Source organism: Chrysemys picta, chromosome 16 (genome assembly GCF_011386835.1).
Source record: "Chrysemys picta bellii isolate R12L10 chromosome 16, ASM1138683v2, whole genome shotgun sequence".
Lineage (NCBI taxonomy): Eukaryota > Metazoa > Chordata > Testudines > Emydidae > Chrysemys > Chrysemys picta.
In genome coordinates, this window is record NC_088806.1 from 656,094 (window position 1) to 676,462 (window position 20,369).

The 20,369-nt window shown below is 58.8% G+C and overlaps 1 protein-coding gene across 1 annotated transcript; it reads right to left on the reverse strand.

Annotated features, from left to right (window-relative positions):
- Positions 1-211: 211 nt before the first annotated feature.
- On the reverse strand, positions 212-14,916 carry LOC101933413 (mucin-2). The gene is made up of 10 exons (XM_065569065.1): positions 13,601-14,916; positions 8,963-11,512; positions 8,154-8,351; positions 5,316-5,431; positions 4,942-5,000; positions 4,215-4,363; positions 3,509-3,577; positions 3,249-3,411; positions 1,437-1,563; positions 212-944 (listed from the first exon to the last, which is right to left on the reverse strand). Exons 1-10 carry the CDS (start codon positions 13,668-13,670, stop codon positions 894-896), a joined length of 3,552 nt encoding a protein of 1,183 aa, XP_065425137.1. The 5' UTR covers positions 13,671-14,916; the 3' UTR covers positions 212-893.
- Between the last annotated feature and the right edge of the window lie 5,453 nt (positions 14,917-20,369).

Consider the following 20,369-nt stretch of genomic DNA (forward strand, 5'->3'; position numbering starts at 1 on the left):
CCATCATAACCCCAAACCTACCCCCACCCCCTGCCGTTAGCCCCAAACCTACCCCCAGCTCCCGCCGTAACCCCAAACCTACCCCCACCCCCTGCCGTTAGCCCCAAACCTACCTCAGCTCCCGCCGTAACCCCAAACCTACCCCAGCTCCCGCCGTAACCCCAAACCTACCCCAGTTCCTGTCGTAACCCCAAACCTACCCCCAGCTCCCGCCGTAACCCCAAACCTACCCCCAGCTCCCGCCGTAACCCCAAACCTACCTCAGCTCCTGTCACTAACCTAAGCCTGTCCCCTGGTCCCACCCCGTCCTCCCCATTGATGGATGGGGCCATGCCTGGCTATTCGCCAAGAGGGTTGGTGGCACATCCCCCTGCTCGGGGTGCCCCGAAACCTCTGCCTGCCCGGAGCTGGGGCAGGACGACGGGGGCTGGATCCCTCGGCGAATCGCCTGGCTCTGTCTGCTCCCCCCCGAAGCGCCGGGGGTGGGGGGTCCCTGCACGGCCAGTGTTATGCTCAGTCTGCGTCCCGGGGCCGACGGTCCCAGAGGGCGGGATCCGGCTGAGACGCATCGAGCGCCCACGAAAACCCCCCTCCCCAGAAGTCCCCGCTGTCAGCCCATGTGGTCGGCGGTCGGCGTTCCAGCGGCTTCCTGTCCACTCGTGAAAGCAGTGCGGTGGGGATCTTGGCAGATCCTAGCGGCCCCGGCCGAGACCCAGGGTTCCCCGTCGCGCCAGGTGCTGTACAGATCCCAGATAGGACATGTGCCCCCCTCACCGTGGTGCTGGGTGACCCAGTCAGCGTCGGTCAGCTGCACGGGGCTCCCCTCCCCCCACGGGGCCGGGCCCGTCGGCTCCCCTGGGGGCCAGGCCGGGGGCGGTGGGGGGGCGGTGACGTCAACGCCCCCAATGGCAGCACAGGTACGCCCTGACCTTTGACCTGTAGGTCTGCAGCCAAAAGTGGGGAAGGGGGGACACAGAGAAGAGTTGTGAGATCTTGCAAGGAAGGAGCATTAACAGAAAAGTGCCCCCCCACCTCCATGGGGGAGGGGCCAGCTGCAGGGTTCTCCCCACTCCTCACCGGGGGGGCAGCCACAGGGTCCCCCACCACCACCCAGGGGCCAGCCTAAGGGGTCCCCCCCCACTCCTCCCGGGGAGACAGCCGCAGGGTCCCCCTCACAGCTCCCTAGGGGCCAGCTGCAGCGTCCTCCCCACTCCTCCCCGGGGGGGCAGCCACAGGGTCCTGCCCCACAGCGCTCCAGGGGAGCCATTCACAGGGTCCCCCCCCACCCCTCACTGGGGGGGCAGCCACAGGGTCCCCCCTCCCACAATATCCCAGGGGAGCCAGTCGCAGGCCCCACACACACCTCCCCGGGGTGTCCCCCCCACCTCTCCAGGGGTCCAGCCCCCCCCCCCCCCGGGCCAGGCGGGGTCTCTCACCAGCAGGAGGGCGCCATTGAGCAGCACGAAGGCCGCGATGACGACGATGCTGACGGTGCCGCCGACCCGGTCAATTTGCACCTCGCAGCTCGCTCCCAAGTACCAGAACCGGCCGCTCGCCGGGCAGCTGGGTGCGGGGGGCAGACGCCGCAAGTGAGAACGGGCCCTGAGCCCCTTCCCCGTCTGCTCCACCCCCTCAATGGGACTAGAGTCAGGGGTTATGGCTGGGGGCGAGGCAGAGACTTCCCTGCCCAAGGGAGAAGAGGGGTGAGGGTGACGGGTTTAAGATTTGGGTTGGGGTCAGAGTCGGGTTAGGGGTCAGGATCAGGGTTAGGGTCGGCATTAGGGGTCAGGGCTTAGCGTCAGTCAGGTTTTTTTGTCAGGGGTTAGGGTCAGGGGTTAGGTAGGCTTGGAACAATTTGAGTTTTCAATCGGTAAAGGGTTAGGGTTAGGGTCAGGGGTCAAGGTTAGGGTCAGGGGTTAGGGTTAGAGGTCAGGGATTAGGATCAGGGTAGCAGGTCGGGGTTAGGGTTAGAGGTCGGGGGTCAGGGCATAGGCAGACTTGGAACGATTCGAGTTTTAAATAGGCAAAGGATTAGGGTCAGGGATCAAGGTTAGGATCTAGGGTCAGAGGTCAGGGATTAGGATCAGAGTAAGGGTCAGGGGTCGGGGTTAGGGTTAGAGGTCGGGGGTCAGGGCATAGGCAGACTTGGAACGATTCGAGTTTTAAATCGGTAAAGGCCCGTTTCATGGGACGCCCGCGCCATTCCCCTGGCCCCGGTGCAGACGGGTGAAGCCGGCAGGACGCTGGCCGAGGGCTGACGCGTTAAGGCCGGGGGCCTTGTGGCTTTTGACCTGCTGTGACGCTGACAGTGGCTGGTTTCTGGTGGTTATAAAAAGCTTCACGATCTGCCCCTCGGCGCCTATTGTCATTAAAACAGCAGCTGTCTCACCCTGCCGTGGTCCAATCCCCCGAAACGTCAGGGATTCGATTCCAAGGCCGGACGGGACCATTGTGATCCTCTCGTCTAAGGATGGCCGAAGGTCCCGATATTAGGGGCTTTGTCTTATATAGGCAACTATGCACCCCACCCCCCGAAAAAACCTGTCCTGAATTTTCACACATGCTGTCGGGTGACCCTAATCTTGTCTGCTCCCCTGTATCACACAGGCCAGAAACCTGCCTCCAGATAATCCCCGCGGCAGATGCGTTAGAAACAGCCAGTCTGGAGTTAAAACTTGCCCATGACAGAGACTCTAGCAGGACCCCGGGGAAAATTGTTCCCGTGGTTAATAAACCTCCCAGTTGGGAATCTGGTGCCTTATTTCTAGCCGGTGTTTGTCTTGCGTCAGCCTCCGGGCTTAGGGTGACCAGACATCCTGATTTTATAGGGACAGTCCCGATATTTGGGGCTTTTTCTTAGATAGGCTCCTATTCCCCCCCCCCCCGACCCCCTGTCCCGATTTTTCACACTTGCTGTCTGGTCACCCCAACCGGGCTGGACCTTTGTCTGCCAGCGACCGTGAGCGTGGGAACGGATCCAAACCGAAAAAGAAAACGCTTCAAAATAGACCTCGCCAGTTGCTGTCGACCTTGGCCAGGCCTAGGCACGGAGCAAGGGTGGGGGAGGATCCCCTCCGAGAGGGGAACGGGGGCTAGGGCACGGGGCCGGGGGGCGGGGGATACGGGTTGGGGTTATGGACAGGGCCGGGAAGGGGGAGCTCCCTGGCCAGGGCGGGACCCGGGCTGTGTGTCTCATTTCCCCGCTGTACGGGAGGGACCCTCGCCGCGGGGGCGGGGGTGACACTTACCGGCAGTGGGCGCCGGCGCGGGACACCCGGCACTGTCCTGCATTGCAGCCGAGGGCGCCCGGCACCCCCCCACTGCACAGGGAGGCGCAGGTGAAGCCGGCGGGCGTCGGGCGGGGGAAGAAGTGAGCGTTGTATCCGGGGGGCAGCGTCTGCCTGCAGAACTCTGGGGAGGGGAGAGGAGGGGCCGGTGAGAGAGCGGTGGGGGAGGAGGCAGTTCTGGGGGTGCGACATCCCACAAGGGAGCAGGGTGAGGGGCTCACCTGCACCGTTGAACTCTGTCGCTGTCCGGCCCGTCACCTCGGTGGAGGAGGGATTGAAACACAGAGCCCCTGGGGACGGAGAGAGACCGAGAGGGACGCCCTGGGTGTCTGGCGACTGGAGATGTCCCGGGCAGCGAGGGGGCAAACCGCCCCCCTCCCGGCTTTGCCAGAGTGTCCCTCTGTCTGTCCCGCCCCAGATATGTCCCGCTGTCCGTCCATCCACCCATCCACCCCCGCCATCCTCCTTCCCCCTCTCCATCCCTCTGCCCGTCCCGCCCCAGATACGTCCCGCTGTCCATCCATCCTCCCTCCCCCCTTCCCAGATACGTCCCGCTGTCCGTCCATCCTCCCTGCCCCCTCCCCAGATACGTCCTGCTGCCCGTCCATCCACCCATCCGCCCCCGCCATCCTCCTTCCCCCTCTCCATCCCTCTGCCCGTCCCGCCCCAGATACGTCCTGCTGTCTGTCCATCCACCTCTCCCTCCCTCCCCCCCAGATACGTCCCTCTGTCCATCCAACCCCCCATCCACCCCCCATCCCCTCTACCCCTACCCCCTCCATCCACCCTCCCTCCCCAATCACTGCCACGCTGGTGCAGTCTGAAACCTGCCCCCCCCAGGACAGGAAGGGGGTCGAGGCCTGTGGGGGGGGGGGGTTCGCTGCCCTGCGTGTCTCCCCCCGCCCCCGCCGGGGGGCAGAGACTCACGCGAGCTGCTGGTGCAGACGACCTGGTCGCGGGCTGCCAGCCTGATCTCTTCTTCCAGCCGCTGGGGCAGGTTCTCCAGCGTGGCATTGAGCTGGGCGGTGACAGGGACGGCCAGGGCCACCCTGTGGGCCACCACAACGCTGCCCGGCCTGGGGAAGCAAACGCCCGGGGCCCATCAGCCTGCGCCCGCCTCCCCTGCCCCTCCCATGGGGACCTGCCAGGAGAGGGTCCTGGGGACCCGGGGGCTGCTCCACTGTGTGGGGTGCCCCCCGTCCCTGGCCCGGGTCAGCCTCCGTCATCGCCCCACGTGTGGCTGGGGAGTGGTGCTTCCGAGGTAGCAAGGTAGCAGCACACACATGTGCACACAAACGTGCTCACACACACATGTGCATGGACACACACACACACACACATACACACTTGCATAGACAGGCACACACACGTACACACACATGCACACACACGCACAAGGACACATGTTTGCACACACACATGCAAGGACACACCTGCTCACACACGTGCAAAGACACACACACACACACACAGATCCCTCCCTTTCTGTGCAAGCAGCCTGCTACGCCCCCCCCCCCCCCGGCCGTTTTCGACATGTCGGTGCTGGCGGGGGATGGGGTGGGGGATCTTAGCAGGAACATCTGCTACCCACCCGGGGGTGCCAGTGATTGGGGCCCGTGGGTGGCGCCGGGGGTCCCAGGTTTCTGACACTCACGTGAGCTCCAGGATCTCCAGGTCCTGAAACCCCGGGATCTGGCTATAAACCGGCTTGATCTGGAAGGGAAAGGGGACACACGTCACCAGCCGGGGCTGCCCTGGCCCGCGTGCACCAAGCTGGGGGGGGGGGGAACCCAGGGGCCAGTGGGGCTCCCAGCCACACCACGGATGCTGCCAGTGCCCCCAGCTCGGCCCTCGCCAGCAAACCAACGCTGGGAACCCCCCCCCCCCCCTGACTCAGGTCCATTCCTCCCCATTACACAGCTAAGGAAACTGAGGCAGCGCGTGGCTCTGGCCCCAGCCGGAGGCCTCTCACCCTGACACCCCCCTACCAGGTTTTCCTCTCATCCCGGTTTCTCCCCCGGGGCTCACCTGCTGTGTGAACAAGGCCCCGAACCCTCGCCAGGCCGGGGAGGAGGCGTTGGCCAGGTCAGCAGTGAACTCGCGGTTGATCACCTGCAGCTTCACATCCATCGTCACATTCACCTCTTGGCGGGGGAGAGACCAGAAACCCCAGTGAGAATCCCCACGAGCCAGGCACCCACTTTGTGCCCTGCGGGACCGGGACCCCCCACTACAGAAGGGATGTGGAGAAATTGGAGAGAGTCCAGTGGAGGGCAACAAAAATGATTAGGGGGCTGGAGCACATGACTTATGAGAAGAGGCTGAGGGAACTGGGATTGTTTAGTCTGTTTAGAAGAGAAGAATGAGGGGGGATTTGATAGCAGCCTTCAACTACCTGAAGGGGGGTTCCAAAGAGGATGGAGCTCGGCTGTTCTCAGTGGTGGCAGATGACAGAACAAGGAGCAATGGTCTCAAGTTGCAGTGGGAGAGGTCTAGGTTGGCTATTAGGCTATTAGGCGGTCTAGGTTGGACATTAGGAAAAAGTTCCTAACTGTCAGGGTGGTTAAACACTGGAATAAATTGCCTAGGGAGGTTGTGGAATCTCCGTCTCTGGAGATATTTAAGAGTAGGTTAGATAAATGTCTATCAGGGATGGTCTAGACAGTATTTGGTCCTGCCATGCGGGCAGGGGACTGGACTCGATGACCTCTCGAGGTCCCTTCCAGTCCTAGAATCTATGAATCTATTAGGAAACACTATGTCACTAGGAGGGTGGTGAAGCACTGGAATGGGTTCCCTAGGGAGGTGGTGGAATCTCCTTCCTTCGAGGTTTTTAAGAACCGGCTTGATAAAGCCCTGCCTGGGATGATTTAGTTGGGAATTGGTCCTGCTTTGAGCAGGGGGTTGGACTAGATACCTCCTGAGGTCCCTTCCAACCCTGATATTCTATGAGTCTATGATGCTGGCTCTGGGCTGCCGGATCCCACAGCGGGACGTGGGTCCATGGAGGGGGTCAGAGAAGAGCCTCAAAGATCTCGATCGAATTAGCTCAACACAGCGCAGGTGAACGGGTGACACGGTCCCGGTCCGGAAGTACCGACAGGGGGAACAAACATTTAACAGCCTCGCCAGTCCAGGTCCAACCCAAGCCAAGGGCTGGGAGTCGAAGCCAGACAAATTCAGACTGGAAATCCGGGGCCAATTCTTTTCTGGATCAGGGGAACGAACCCTCAGAACAGCTTCCCGTGGGTCGGGCTGGCGTCTCTGTCACGGGCGATGGTTAGGTCACGGTGGGAGGCTTTTCTGATCGCTCAGCTCTGGGAATTTCTCTGGGGCTGGGCACTATGGGGTGGAACTGGAGCCTCCAGGGTCCTGCCCACAGCAGTAAGTGGGTGACTGGGGGGCTCCAGCCTGGACTAGACGGAGCAGCAGGGCCCTGGAGTGACTTGAAATATCACTAACATTTCACAGCCACCTGAAGTCTTTCTTGTCTGACATTCTTGGGTGTTTTTTATTTCTGATTTGTTTAGGTTTTTGGTTAAAAAATTGGAATTTCTGGAGACAAAAGTGTTTTGATTTTGGAAAACCCAAACTGGCCCTATTGGAAAATGTTTTCCCGCCGTGTGATAAAAAAAATAATCAAACCAACCATCGACACTGGCACTGGGAGTGTGTGTGTAGGGTGACCAGATGTCCTGATTTTATAGGGACAGTCCCGATTTTTGGGTCTTTTTCTTATATAGGCTCCTATTACCCCCACCCCCATCCCGATTTTTCACATTTGCTGTCTGGTCACCCTACGTGTGTGTGCGTGTGTGTGTGGGGGGGGGGGCGGGGGAGACACCTGAATATGAAACACAAACACAACGTTCGGCAACTTAGTGGAAAATGGGGAATTTTGGGAGGGGGAATCAAAATGTTCCTGTGAATTATTTTTGTTTCCATAAAAAAAGCCCTTTTCGGTGCCAAATAAAACTTTGGTTTTATGAAGGAGCCAATGGGGGCCCTGAATGGGGGGTGTCCCAACTATTATAAGCAGTTACCCATCTCCCTACCCACCCTCCATGCTGTCCCCATCCTTAGCAGACCAGGAATTAAACTGGTTTATCCAGCACAGACAGGCCTGGAGTGACCAGAGCGCAAGTGTGAAAAATCGGGAAAAAGGGGATAGTTGCGTGTATAAGACAAAGCTTCTAATAACGGGATGGTCCCGATAATATCTGGACGTCTGGGTGTGACGGAGCAGGGAGTGGAGCAGGGAGTGGAGCAGATTTGACCTGGGAATGTTGCAGGGGGGTTACATTGGGGACGGGGGACTTCCCTTGCAGGAAGCTACCTGAGCTGTAACCTGAGCCAGGAGGGGGTTGGGAGAAGTGACACCTTCTGCCCGGGAGACTGAACAAAGGAGAGGAGGAGCAGAGGGGGAGGAGCAGGGGGGAGGGGGAAGAGAGGAGCTGCTGGAGGGATTTGGGGGTTTCAGTTTTGGGCTGGGTGGTGCAACGCAGGGAACCCCAAGCTGGGGTCTAAGCTCCCTGCGCTCCCCAAAAGGACTTGATTGAGGGGTCCTGGTTGTAGCTACGAGCTCTGCTTGGGACTGTGTTCCTGTCATCTAATAAACCTTCTGTTCTCCTGGCTGGCTGAGAGTCCCGGGGAATCCCAAGAAGAGGGGTGCAGGGTCCTGACTCCTCCACACTCCATGACACTGGTCACCCTCGGATCCAGGCACCAAACCTTTATTCCCCCAGGTGAGGGAGGATGGGCCTGGCTCATGGCCTGGCCGGGATGCTCCAGTCTGGACTTCACAGGGCACTCAGAGGGCACGGAGCTGGGCTGGTTTAACCCGGACACCGAGGCAGAGTTTCCTACCGACTTGGAGTGTGATGGTGCCCACGGCGAATTCGCATTCTGGCCCCTGGAAGAAGGGGGGGCATTTGCATTCTGCCCCGGTCCAGACCCCCCCGTTCTGGCAGAACCTGGTGTCCAGTAACTCACAGCGGGGGCCAAAGTAGCCAGCCAGACAGAGGCACTCGGTGCCATTTGGGGTGCCACCGTTCTGGCAGGGCGCTGAAAGAGACAAACCGTCATCCAGCGGCTCAGCACCAGGTGGGACAGGACAACCCCCGGCCCCCTCCCAGGCAGCCCCAGCCCCAGCCAGCAAAGCACCGTACAGAGGTTGGTCACCGTCATTAGCGCTGCTACGTGGGGGAGAGAACAGAGAAATCAGTGACCTACCACCAAGAGACCATGGTAAAGCAAGGAAGAGAACCCAGGAGTCCTGGCTCCAGCCCCCCCTGCTCTGACCCACAAGCCCCCACTCCCCTCCCAGAGCCGGGGAGAGAACCCAGGAGTCCTGGCTCCCAGCCCCCGCTCCCCCCCCAGAGCTGGGGAGAGAACCCAGGAGTCCTGGCTCCCAGCCCCCCCTGCTCTAACCACCAGCCCCCACTCCCCTCCCAGAGCCGGGGAGAGAACCCAGGAGTCCTGGCTCCCAGCCCCCCGCCCCCCCCCAGAGCTGGGAGAGAATCCAGGAGTTCTGACAGGAATTAGGATTTACACTACTGGGGAATTTGTTCCTAATGCACAACATAAAAATACACGGTATAAATGTGTAAGAGCAAAATGTCCATTCATGGCTATATGGCTCATCACAACATTCACCCTATGAGACAGTCACCCACCTGCTGTCGTGGTGCTCCTGGATGGGCTGGGCGAGGACACAGCAGTGCTTGTGCTCATAGTGGTAGTGGGTGTAGCACTGGTGGTGGTAGTTGTGGAATTGAGTGTGTTGGTGGCAGTGGTAGTAGGTGTTGTTGTAGTTGTGAGGTTAGCTGATGTAGTGGTGATGGGTGTAGTGTCAGGTGTAGCTGTGGTTGGTGTAGTTGGGGTGATGGGTATAGTTGTGGTGGAGGTGGCGAGTGTCGTGCTAGCTGTAGTGATGGTGGTGGTATCAGGAAGAGGTGGAGTGTCAGGTGTAGTTGCAGAGGTGGAGGGTGTAGTTGTAGATGGTGTAGTTGTGGTGGAGGCAGTGAGTGTAGTGTTAGGTGTACTTGTGGTGTTGTTAGCAAGTGTGGTGTTAGGTGTAGTGGTGATAGTATCAGTAAGGGGTGAAGTCTCAGGTGTAGTTGTAGAGGTGTTGGGTTCAGTTGTTGAAGGCGTAGTTGTGGTGTTGGTGGTGAATGTAGTGTTAGGTGTAGTTGTGGTGGTGATTATGTCAGTAAGGGCTGAAGACTCAGGTGTAGTTGTGAAGGTGATAGGTGGAGTTGTAGATGGTGTAGTTGTGATGGAGGTGGCGAGTGTAGTGTTAGGTGTACTTGTGGTGTTAGGTGTAGTGGTGATAGTAGCAGTAAGGGGTGAAGTCTCAGGTGTAGTTGTGAAGGTGATAGGTGGAGTTGTAGATGGTGTAGTTGTGATGGAGGTGGCGAGTGTAGTGTTAGGTGTACTTGTGGTGTTAGGTGTAGTGGTGATAGTAGCAGTAAGGGGTGAAGTCTCAGGTGTAGTTGTGAAGGTGATAGGTGGAGTTGTAGATGGTGTAGTTGTGGTGGAGGTGGCGAGTGTCGTGCTAGCTGTAGTGATGGTGGTGGTATCAGGAAGAGGTGGAGTGTCAGGTGTAGTTGCAGAGGTGGAGGGTGTAGTTGTAGATGGTGTAGTTGTGGTGGAGGCAGTGAGTGTAGTGTTAGGTGTACTTGTGGTGTTGTTAGCAAGTGTGGTGTTAGGTGTAGTGGTGATAGTATCAGTAAGGGGTGAAGTCTCAGGTGTAGTTGTAGAGGTGTTGGGTTCAGTTGTTGAAGGTGTAGTTGTGGTGTTGGTGGTGAATGTAGTGTTAGGGGTAGTTGTGGTGGTGATTATGTCAGTAAGGGGTGAAGTCTCAGGTGTAGTTGTGAAGGTGATAGGTGGAGCTGTAGATGGTGTAGTTGTGATGGAGGTGGCGAGTGTAGTGTTAGGTGTACTTGTGGTGTTGGTAGCGAGTGTGGTGTTAGGTGTAGTGGTGATAGTAGCAGTAAGGGGTGAAGTCTCAGGTGTAGTTGTAGAGGTGTTGGGTTCAGTTATTGAAGGTGTAGTTGTGGTGTTGGTGGTGAATGTAGTGTTAGGGGTAGTTGTGGTGGTGATTATGTCAGTAAGGGCTGAAGTCTCAGGTGTAGTTGTGAAGGTGATAGGTGGAGTTGTAGATGGTGTAGTTGTGATGGAGGTGGCGAGTGTAGTGTTAGGTGTAGTTGTGGTGTTGGTAGTGAGTGTAGTGTTAGGTGTAGTGGTGATGGTATCAGTAAGGGGTGGAGTGTCAGGTGTAGTTGCAGAGGTGGAGGGTGTAGTTGTAGATGGTGTAGTTGTGGTGGAGGTGGCAAGTGTAGTGTTAGGTGTTCTTGTGGTGTTGGTAGCGAGTGTGGTGTTAGGTGTAGTGGTGATAGTAGCAGTAAGGGGTGAAGTCTCAGGTGTAGTTGTGGAGGTGGTGGGTTTAGTTGTTGATGATGTAGTTGTGGTGTTGTTGGTGAATGTAGTGTTAGGTGTAGTTGTGTTGGTGGTGATTATGTCAGTAAGGGGTGGAGTGTAAGGTGTAGTTGTTGGTGTAGTTGTAGGGATAGCTGAGGTGTTGGTGGTGGGTGTAGTGTCAGGTGTTGCTGTGGTTGAGGTGGAGAGTGTAGTGTTAGGTGTAGTTATGGTGGTGTCAGTATGGGGTGAAGCGTAAGGTGTAGTTGTGGGGGTAGTGGAGGTGGTGATAGGTGTAGTTCTGAGGATGAGGGTAACGGCGGTTGTACTTGAGGCGGCGGTAGTGCTTGTGGCGGTGATGGGTGTCACTGTGGTTACAGCAGCGGCGGGTGTAGCCGTGATTACGGCAGAGACAGTGGCGGGTGTAGCAGGGGTGTGGGGGGTGATGGCGGCCGAGGCCCTGGGGCTGGCGGCCAGGACGGGTGTGGCCGAGGCGTTAGCTGGGGGAGCTGGCCTGGCCGTGGTGCCGGGGCCCTGGGGGACGGGCAGTGGCCTGGCCGCAGCGGGGCTGCCGGGAGAGCCTGTGAAGTCGCTGGTGTCGGGTCTCTCTCCTGGCACTGGAGTCCTGCGCTCGGTCTCCTCATGCTTCGCCGGGTGCCGGGGGTTCCCGGCCTCTACCCTCACGCCAGGTGCGAGATCACCCCAAACGCCTGCTCCGGCACCCGTGGGCGCCCCAGCACCCCAGCCCCTGGCTGGCGCGTCGCCTCCTTCATGCAGCGTTTCCCTCTCCGGCCGCCATGGGGGTCCTGCGGGGAGAACATTGCACGGCTGGGTTCGGGTCTCTCCTACGCTGAGCCCTCGGAGAATAGATCAAAGGATTTCGGGGGGACAACTCGAGTGACGGGCGCAAACGACCCACCTCCGAGTCTGTCCTTTCCAAGCTGTGCTGAGGGAGCCCCGTTTCCCCTGCTCCCAGGAACTCCAGCTCAAAGACCTACAGAAGCTCTGTGGCAACTTGTAACTGTTGGCAAATTACGGGGCTCATGCAGGGGGAAGCGGGTGAAATCGGCTGACATGGGCTAGATGGTGAAAATGTCCCTAAGTCCTGGATCCTGGCAGCAGAGGATTCACCTTCCCCCTCACCCAGAAACACCTGCCTTGGTGCCGGTTCCCTCCCCGTTCCTGGAATCTCCCAGCAGAACCATGCTGTCCCCTTCTCTTTCCCCCGTATGCCGGGGGAGTGCGCAGAACAGGGCCGTACAGAGAGATTCCCTCCCCCTTCCCCGCCCACCCACGACACACGTCTGGACAGATGACCGAAACTTTCAGAGATTTCACAACTTCAACCCCCTCCATCAAGCTCGCCCGCGCCAGCGTCAGCTTCCTGGACACAATCAGCTTTAATAGTGGAATCGGACAGATAACCGTCTCCCCCCCAGAGCCCCCCGGATCACCCCGCCTTCCTTCCCAGACCTGCCACCACCCTGAACGCACTAAGACACCGGTGATCTGCAGCCAGGCCCTCTGAGGCCGCAGAATAAGCGCCGAGTCCAGGATATGCACCGTCACACGCTCAATCCCACCTTCACCAAACAGGGCTGCTCACCCGGAGAAGTAGATCGCAGCACGGAACTGGCCATCCACATACGCTGAGAGAAATAACCTCCCACTTCCAACCGCACACCCCTAGTGTCACCCACCACGCATAGGGGGTGTCATCAAACAATTACAACCCAGACCCCGCCCTGGAAGAAATCCTTCCCGAACCCCCTCTTCTGGCCTTCGAACAACCCCAAACCTCTCCAGAGTCATCATCGGGCGCCAGCGCCCTGCAGACCAGGACCCACCAACTCCAAGGGGCGCCAGCCTCTGCCGGAACAAGGGGCACAACCCCCCCTTCATTTCCAGATCCAGGGGTCCCACGCCCGCCTGGGGTACCGCCTCCAGGGTGCTGAATACCTCACCAGCCATTATTTGCACGGGGGGGAACCTGGCCAGCGCCCCCATGGTTGAACTCACGCAGGAAAATGATAAAAGACAAAAACCGCCCGGTCACCGGTGGGCGAACCCTTCTCCCAAAGCGATCGCCTCCTGTCTGAGCTCTCGGCCTGGTCCGCAAAGCAAACCTGCCCCCCGCCACCCAGAGACGAGCCGGGAGCTGAAACTCGTCACTCCGCCAGACACCAAACACCAGGGAGCACTAACCCCCCTGTATTGTCCTATGACTGCTGTGGTGTTAACGGGCCACTTCCCCTTGAATAGTCCCTTACAATACACGCTACACAATCGGCCCCACCTTGCATTTCGCTGTGACGCTGGAAGTCCCTTTCCCAGGCCTGGAACCAAGCTCTGTGTAAGCTCATCTCTCTCCCCAATAGAAACAATTACCTCCCCCATCTTGTCTCTCTTGTATCCTGGGCCCAATTCGGCTCCGACCACACCACAAACTCCCAGCTTCCAGTAGCCAGAGGTTTCGGGTCGCCCTGACCCTCTTGGCCATCAGCCATCGATGGTCCGATCCTCCGTGAACTTATCTAGTTCTCTTCAGACCCCAGTTATGCTTTTGGCCATCACAATATCCTGTGGCAGGGAGTTCCACAGGCGAGTTACGTGTTGGGTGAAAAATGACTCCCTCTTGTTTGTATGAAACCTTTTCACCCCTCCTGCCCCCCTGCCCCAGATCTCCTTGCCTCTGCCCTAGACCCCCGTCTCACCGGGACCCTAGAGGGGGCAGAGGGGTATCTGGATCTGGGATGGTAAATGACGAGGGGACCCGGAGGTCCTGCGGAGACCTCACGGCTGCATCCCCGGCGTGGGAACTTCCGGAGAACTTAACAAACTCAATAAACACCAGATGCGCTTGAGACAGGAGTCTCACCACTGGCTGCACTCACCTCCTGGCCGGTGCGAAGACGCCAAGCGCCTGAGGAAGAGGAGGAGGACAAGGGCCAGCAGCGTCTTCATCCTTTACCCTGAGCGTCAGGGGAGCAATGCCCAGTGGCGCTGCCCCTCTCCCGTCCCTGTGCCCATCCTCACCCCACTGCGCCGGGAACCTTTGCCTCACACCTTGGCAAGCGATTAACAGGAGATTGAGCTCTGCCTTTCGCTTTCACGGGCCGAAGGGCGACGGAGGGGCAATAAACCAGCCTCTGGGGCGTGGGACAGCTCCCCACCGCACATCGGGCTAGAGATCACAGGGCCGGAGGCAGGCACGTGTCCCCCCAGCGCTGCCCAGCCCGTCGGATTAGACGGACACGCTGTGGTCCCCGCTAAAACCCTCCTCATCTCGCTCTCTGGCCTTGATAGACACACCCTGGCTCTGCCCAGAGCCAGCCGAGCTTCCCATGGCAAAAGGGGGGATGTATCTGACCCCCGGTCTCATTCCTTCTCCGCCTTCTTTCCGCAAGGAGATACGCAGCTCATCACTCGTCCCCGGTGACACGAAAGGTCCTGCTGCTTATCTGCACAGCCTACAAGAGCTTCTTTGTTACCTGACTTCCCCGTCCAGCCGGCCCACGCAGATAGCGGCTTATTGCTCCAGGCACTGGCTGGCTGCGCCAATCGGCTGCACACCTGCTATCTGGAGAGGGCGGTGAATGTCACCGTCTGGCAAGCCCACAACGCTCCCCAAGGACAATAGAGGTGCTTTTATCTTATCTGGCACTGAACTTGGCAAAGTTTCAAGAGCCCTCCGAGGGTTCGGTCCCGGCAGGAACTGTTGGGAAACTGGGTTTGCGGCCACAGCAAATCCCCGGCCACGTGCATCCTTCTCCGCCGAAACCGGCACCCGTTGGAGGCACCCCCGCAAACCAGAACACGTCTCTGCTGGTGCCCCCGGGGAGGTGCCGTTTGGGTCCCATTCTCCTCTGTTGGCCAGGTCCCCCTGGCCATGCTGCATCTCCCACAGACATCTCAGCCGGTGGGGCGACCCCGGTGTCACGAAGCTCTGGGACTGCTCGGTATGAAGCCAGACAGGACTCTGGGCTGGCGTGACTACCCTTGGGACTGGCTGGCTAGGGCACCGGCTACAGCTGTCCCGGGTCTGACCACGGAGCATTCAGCCACCCAGACAGGACCCCTGGGGAAGCCAGAGGGGCCCTGCCCCCCAACTCTGCAGGCAGCCGGGTCTCCCAGCCAGCGTGTGACAGACGGGTCATTAGCCGTCAGGAACACAGCACAGAACAGAACTGCTTAGCACTGGGAGCAGGGACCTGCAGCAAAGTCCGTCTGCCCCACATCCACCCATCCTCCCCACATTGCCCCTAAGATCCCTGCCCCATATCTCCCCTGGCTGGGACCCACCTGAGCCCCTCCCCCTTTCAGCTGGCCGGGGTTCGGCCCCCAACCCCGGGACCATTCCAGACACCTCCACTCAGAGCCCTTCCCAGCTGTCCAGCCCCCCATCTGCTGCGCGCGCCCCAACGCCGGTCTCACCCACAGCCGGTTACAGCGAGACCTGGGCCGGGATGCTCAGTTCAGGGATGATGGGTCAACCGAGGCCTCGTTCGCACGGCGATGGCTGCGGTTCTCCCGTCGCCCAGCTGCACCACCTCCCCGAGAGGCAGGAGAACTCTCCTGTCCCGTCCACTGAGCGCTGTCTGCACTAGGGTCAGATCGGTTTTAACGGCGTCACTCGGGGTTTTCACCCCTCTGAGTGTATGTGTGGGGGTTTCTACTGACCTCGTGTCCTAGTGGAGACCGGGCTGGGGAAGAGTTAGATTATTGGCCAGCATCGGTTTCACCGGGCTGGCCAAACCTAAAATATTTCCATCAATATTCCATCGATTCGGCAAAGGCAGAAAAATGCCTCTTGGGAACCGACTGCCGCTCGATGGAGGGGCGTTCGCTCCGTTCATTTTGACACGTGGTACAATTGAACGCGCATAGCACTTTCCCTTTCCGAACTGCGTCTCCTGTCATCCGATAGTGTCTGAAACCCCCCACCCAATTTGTCCCCACTGTGAAAACTTTGATCCATAAATATTGGGAAAAGTGTGAACCCCATAATTCTGCACCACTGTGAAAACAGATTCACATATTGTTAAAATGCTTCGCAATAAACATTGTTACTGTCAAAATTATAAACAAAATTGAGTTTGGCCGTGCCTAATTATGGGGGGGGGAGGGGGGAAAAAGCATTTTCTCTCTCTCTGCCCATATGAGTTAACATTTTTGCCCAGGTCGGTTCAGAGACTCTGCCAGATTTTGTTCCAGGCTGCAAACACGTGTGGTTTGCCCAAGACGTGATTTGCCCCAGCGAACGTGTCCTGCATCAAACCCGGGTCCAAATCTGCAGGTAGAACAGTGTTAGCGGATTTACTCAGCGCCCCTGGGGTAAAGCTGGAGCACGCCGGGTTGACAGCGGTGAAGAGCGACTCTGGATTTAGACGGTCACTGTGGGGTATATCTGGAGTAGTTTTGCAATTCCACCAAGGGGAACCCCTCCCCGTCTCAATCTGGTCTCAATCTGGAGTAAGCCCCTGAATAACTAAACCTACCAGCGAAATTCACCATCACGGTCTCCTGCAGCCCCGGGGCCTTTGTCTTCTCGATCCCAAGAGACGCCCTGGCCAGACTGGGCCGGAGAGCGGGACCCTTCCCCGGTCACAGCCTCGCCCTGGGAGCTCATGTTCAGCCCCCAAATTGGTTTCAGAGTCGCTGCTCCCCAGAAGAGAGGCCCCGGTCCCATAGGGCCGGCTGGCGCACTTTGTTCCTGAATCTATACAGTGACATGGAGCCGTACGAACACACCTATTGCTGGCTTGCGGCCGGTTTACCCAGCGATCCAGATCCGTGCCCTGCCCTGCCCCCTTCCTTATTTCCCACTCCCCCACTTTCTGTGTCCTCGGCAAACTTTACCAGGGGTGATTTTATGTTTCCTTCCAGCTCACTGATAAAAACGTAAAAGAGCGCAGGGCCCAGAGCCGACGCCCGCGGGACGCCACTTTACACCCGCTGCTCAGTGACGATTCCCCACTCACAAGTCCGGTTTGAGATCGATCAGCGAGCCAGGTTTTAATCCAGTTCCGGGGGCCAGGGTCATTTGGTACTGTGCCAGTGGTTATTAAATCAAAATGTTTAAAGAAGCAGCCGCTGCAGCACAAACTTTTTGTAATTGTTTTGGTTTTTTAAATGTTTTTTCTCCTGGTTGTTTTTGCAATGTTTGTGGTGTTCTGTGTGTTTTGATAGTTCTGTTGGTGGTGGTCTGTTTGTTTTCAATGTTTGTGCTACTGGTTGTGTGTGTGTTTGCCATGTTTTTGCTGTTCTGTGCATTTGCAATTTTTTTATTACGGTTTGTGTGTGTTTGCAATGTTGCTGTTGTGTGTGTGTTAGCAACAACAACATTGCAAACACACACACACAGCAGCAACAACAGCAACATTGCAGTTGTGTGTGTGTGTGTGTTTGCAATGTTGTTGTTGGTGCTGCGTGTGTGTGTTTGTGTTGTTGCTGTTGGGTGTTTGCAGTGTTTTTACAATGTTGTTTCCTGTATCAGTGGTGTTTGTTGTGGTTGTTCTGGGTGTGTCAGACAGCCCAGTGCCAGCCTTGCGGGTTGGTTCTCCGCCACGGGCTAAGTGGCCACATTGGTCTCCCAGACTAAAAACACCTGCGAATTCTGCCCCTCTTTGGGCCTTGCGAACGGCTCCTGAATGCTGAGGGGATCCCAAGGAGGAGGGAGAAACGCCGTGAGAGTGAACATTTCTCCCTCCAGCCACTTGAGCGCGACACGTTCCTGTGTAAATAGACACAGGTTAAACTGGGATTCCCCCCCCCCCCGCCAACCTTTCCCCATCCTGGGCATGCATCCAAGGAAGTAACCCGGTCGTAGGGGGTCACAGGAACCTGCAACCCGCCAGCACCGACAGCCCGAAAGGGAGACAGACGGACTCAGCTCCCGGGGGGACTCAGCCCTGGCAAACAAGGGAAGTGGGAGACGGGAATGCAGTGACCCAAAACAGAGGGGGGTGTGTGTGTGTGTGTGTGCGCACACGGGTGTGCGTCAGAAACTGGGTCTAATTGGAGGATAAAACAACAAGGGGTCAGGCTGCTCCACACACCACTTTGTGGGGCCTTGAAGAAAGAGACTTTGGGGAGAAAAATGGGCTACAGCTGTGCATTTCGCTGTCACGTCTGTCACCTCCACCATCCCCTGGGGCACCCGGGCTTCATCTTCCGATCCCGAGAGACACCCTGACCAGACCGGGCTGGAAAGCTGGATCCAAACGACACCACCGCCTTTCCCGGCTCCAGCTGAATCGCACCCCCTCCCCCTGCTCTAACCCACCTGATCCCTCTCCCCTCTCAGAGCCGGGGAGAGAACCCAGGAGTCCTGGCTCCCAGCCCCCCTGCTCTAACCCACCAGCCCCCGCTCCCCTCCCAGAGCTGGGGAGAGAACCCAGGAGTCCTGGCTCCCAGCCCCCCTGCTCTAACCCACCAGCCCCCACTCCCCTCCCAGAGCTGGGGAGAGAACCCAGGAGTCCTAGCTCCCAGCCCCCCCCCTGCTCTAACCCACCAGCCCCCATTCCCCCCCAGAGCCGGGGAGAGAACCCAGGAGTCCTGGCTCCCAGCCCCCCCGCTCTAACCCACCAGCCCCCCACTCCCCTCCCAGAGCCGGGGAGAGAACCCAGGTCTACTGGCTCCCAGCCCCCCCTGCTCTAACCCACCAGCCCCCGCTCCCCTCCCAGAGCCGGGGAGAGAACCCAGGAGTCCTGGCTCCCAGCCCCCCCTGCTCTAACCCACCAGCCCCCGCTCCCCTCCCAGAGCTGGGCAGAGAACCCAGGAGTCCTGGCTCCCAGCCCCCACTCCCCTCCCAGAGCCGGGGAGAGAACCCAGGAGTCCTGGCTCCCAGCCCCCCCTGCTCTAACCGGTAGACCCCCCCTCATCTTCCCGATCCCAAGAGATGTCCTGACCAGACTGAGCCAGAGAGCAGGACCCAGACACCGACACCTTCTCTGGCTCCAACTGGCTCTGAGCCGCACCTGGGACAAGCTGGGGTCGGACGTTAACAGCAGCAGAAACGAGGCCTCTCGGCTAACTTCTCCTCCGCTCCCCGAAAGACCGGTTCTCATCGTCCTCAGTCGGCTCTGGAGCCTGCCAAGTGCGGGACTTTACTCCGACGGTCTCCCCAGCTGACGGGAGTGGGCGGGGGGGTTGCTCTGATGGAAGCCAGGCTGAATGCCCCATGTTTCGGAAGCGCTCAGTGATTTTCCTGCCGGGCTGCAGCGCTAATGGAAAGATGACCAGGGGGTTTAGAGGGGGGGCTTTGCCCGAGCGCTCTGGATTCCAAGCCCCAGACCTGGCTTAACATTGGCCAGACACCAGGCTCTGTTCCCCCCCGTATTCCAGCCACCGCGACGTCACGGCCAATTGACACCGGGGCAGCATCACTCTGGATTGATACAAGGATTCTGGAGTGACTCCAATGCAAGCCAGTGGCACCCGCAGCCGTACGCACGTTGTGTGCACGGGGAGTGTAGCGAGGTCGTGACTCGCCGGCGCGGCGCCTCCTGCTGGTCATTCTGGGAATTAGCTCTTTTCCAGCCTTGGAGCGCCCTCTGCTGGCCGGTGGCTCACCTGCCTCAGGCCCCCCTATCCCTTCTGGACCCCGGTGCCCTTTATCTCGGCATTCTGGCCCCAGCAGTCCCCCCACACTCTGGGTCTCCCCTCCCAGAGGAACCCCTGTGAGGAAGTGGGACTGTTCTTAATGTTTCCTCTGAATACTGTGTGGGTGCCTCAGTTTCCCCTATGCATTTCTTAAGTCTCTAGGTGGCGGGGAAAGGCCAGTGTGCATAAATCACTGACACTCTGTCTCCCTGGCAACAAATGGCCAGGGCCCTTCCCCCCCCCGCAAGGAAATAGCTAAAGGTGAACAAAGAGATTAGGTGACCTCCTGACCTGGGAAAGAGACAAAGCCGCGAGAAGGAGGGACTGGACAGGGGTTTCGGAGTTGGGGATAGATGGGGACTAGGAGTGAGGGCAGACGGGGGTGTCTGGCTCTCTGAACCCCAGAATGGACCCAGCTGAGGGGTCCTGTTCTCTGTACCTACAAGCTCTGTTTTAGACCGTGTTCCTGTCATCTAATAAACCTCTGTGTTACCGACTGGCTGAGAGTCACGTCTGACTGCGAAGTGGGGGGTGCAGGACCCTCTGGCTTCCCCAGGACCCCGCCGGGGCGGACTCGCTGTGGGAAGCGCACGGAGGGGCATATGCTGAATGCTCCGAGGTCAGACCCAGGAGGTGAAGCCGTGTGAGCTTCTTGCCCTGAAGACAGTCTGCTCCGAGGGAGAGGAGGCTCCCCAAAGTCCTGACTGGCTTTGTGGAGAGCAGTTCCAGAGCATCGCCCGGGGACTCCGTGACAACCCCCAACCCTCTAAACCCACCTTGTCTCAGTGGCTACTGCCAGTCGTCATCCAGCCCCCGCTCCCTGGGGCAGACGCAGCCGGTCACGGCCACTCATCACTGGCAAGGGGGTTGGACCAGCAGCCTCTGCCTAGCCCCAGTACCTGCATAGGCCTTCACCAAGGCCTCAGCCTCGGGGTTTGCCAGGCTGGAGCTCCCCGGCTCCTCCTGCCTTTCCCCAGCCCTGCTCCGCTCCGCTCCGGGTACCCTGAGCTCCCAGGCAGCCAGGCCCTTCTCTCTCCAAGGCTGGAGAGAGACTGCGAC

Bases quoted from the DNA above. Each gene is read 5' to 3' on its own strand.
- LOC101933413 (XM_065569065.1), bottom strand. From the start codon at position 13,670: ATGAAGACGCTGCTGGCCCTTGTCCTCCTCCTCTTCCTCAGGCGCTTG. The intron at 5,432-8,153 runs GTAGGAAACTCT...TCCCCCGCCAAG, and splicing joins CACCATCACACTCCAAGTCG to AGGTGAATGTGACGATGGAT. The intron at 1,564-3,248 runs GTAAGTGTCACC...CCCCGCACCCAG, and splicing joins CGCGCCGGCGCCCACTGCCG to CTGCCCGGCGAGCGGCCGGT.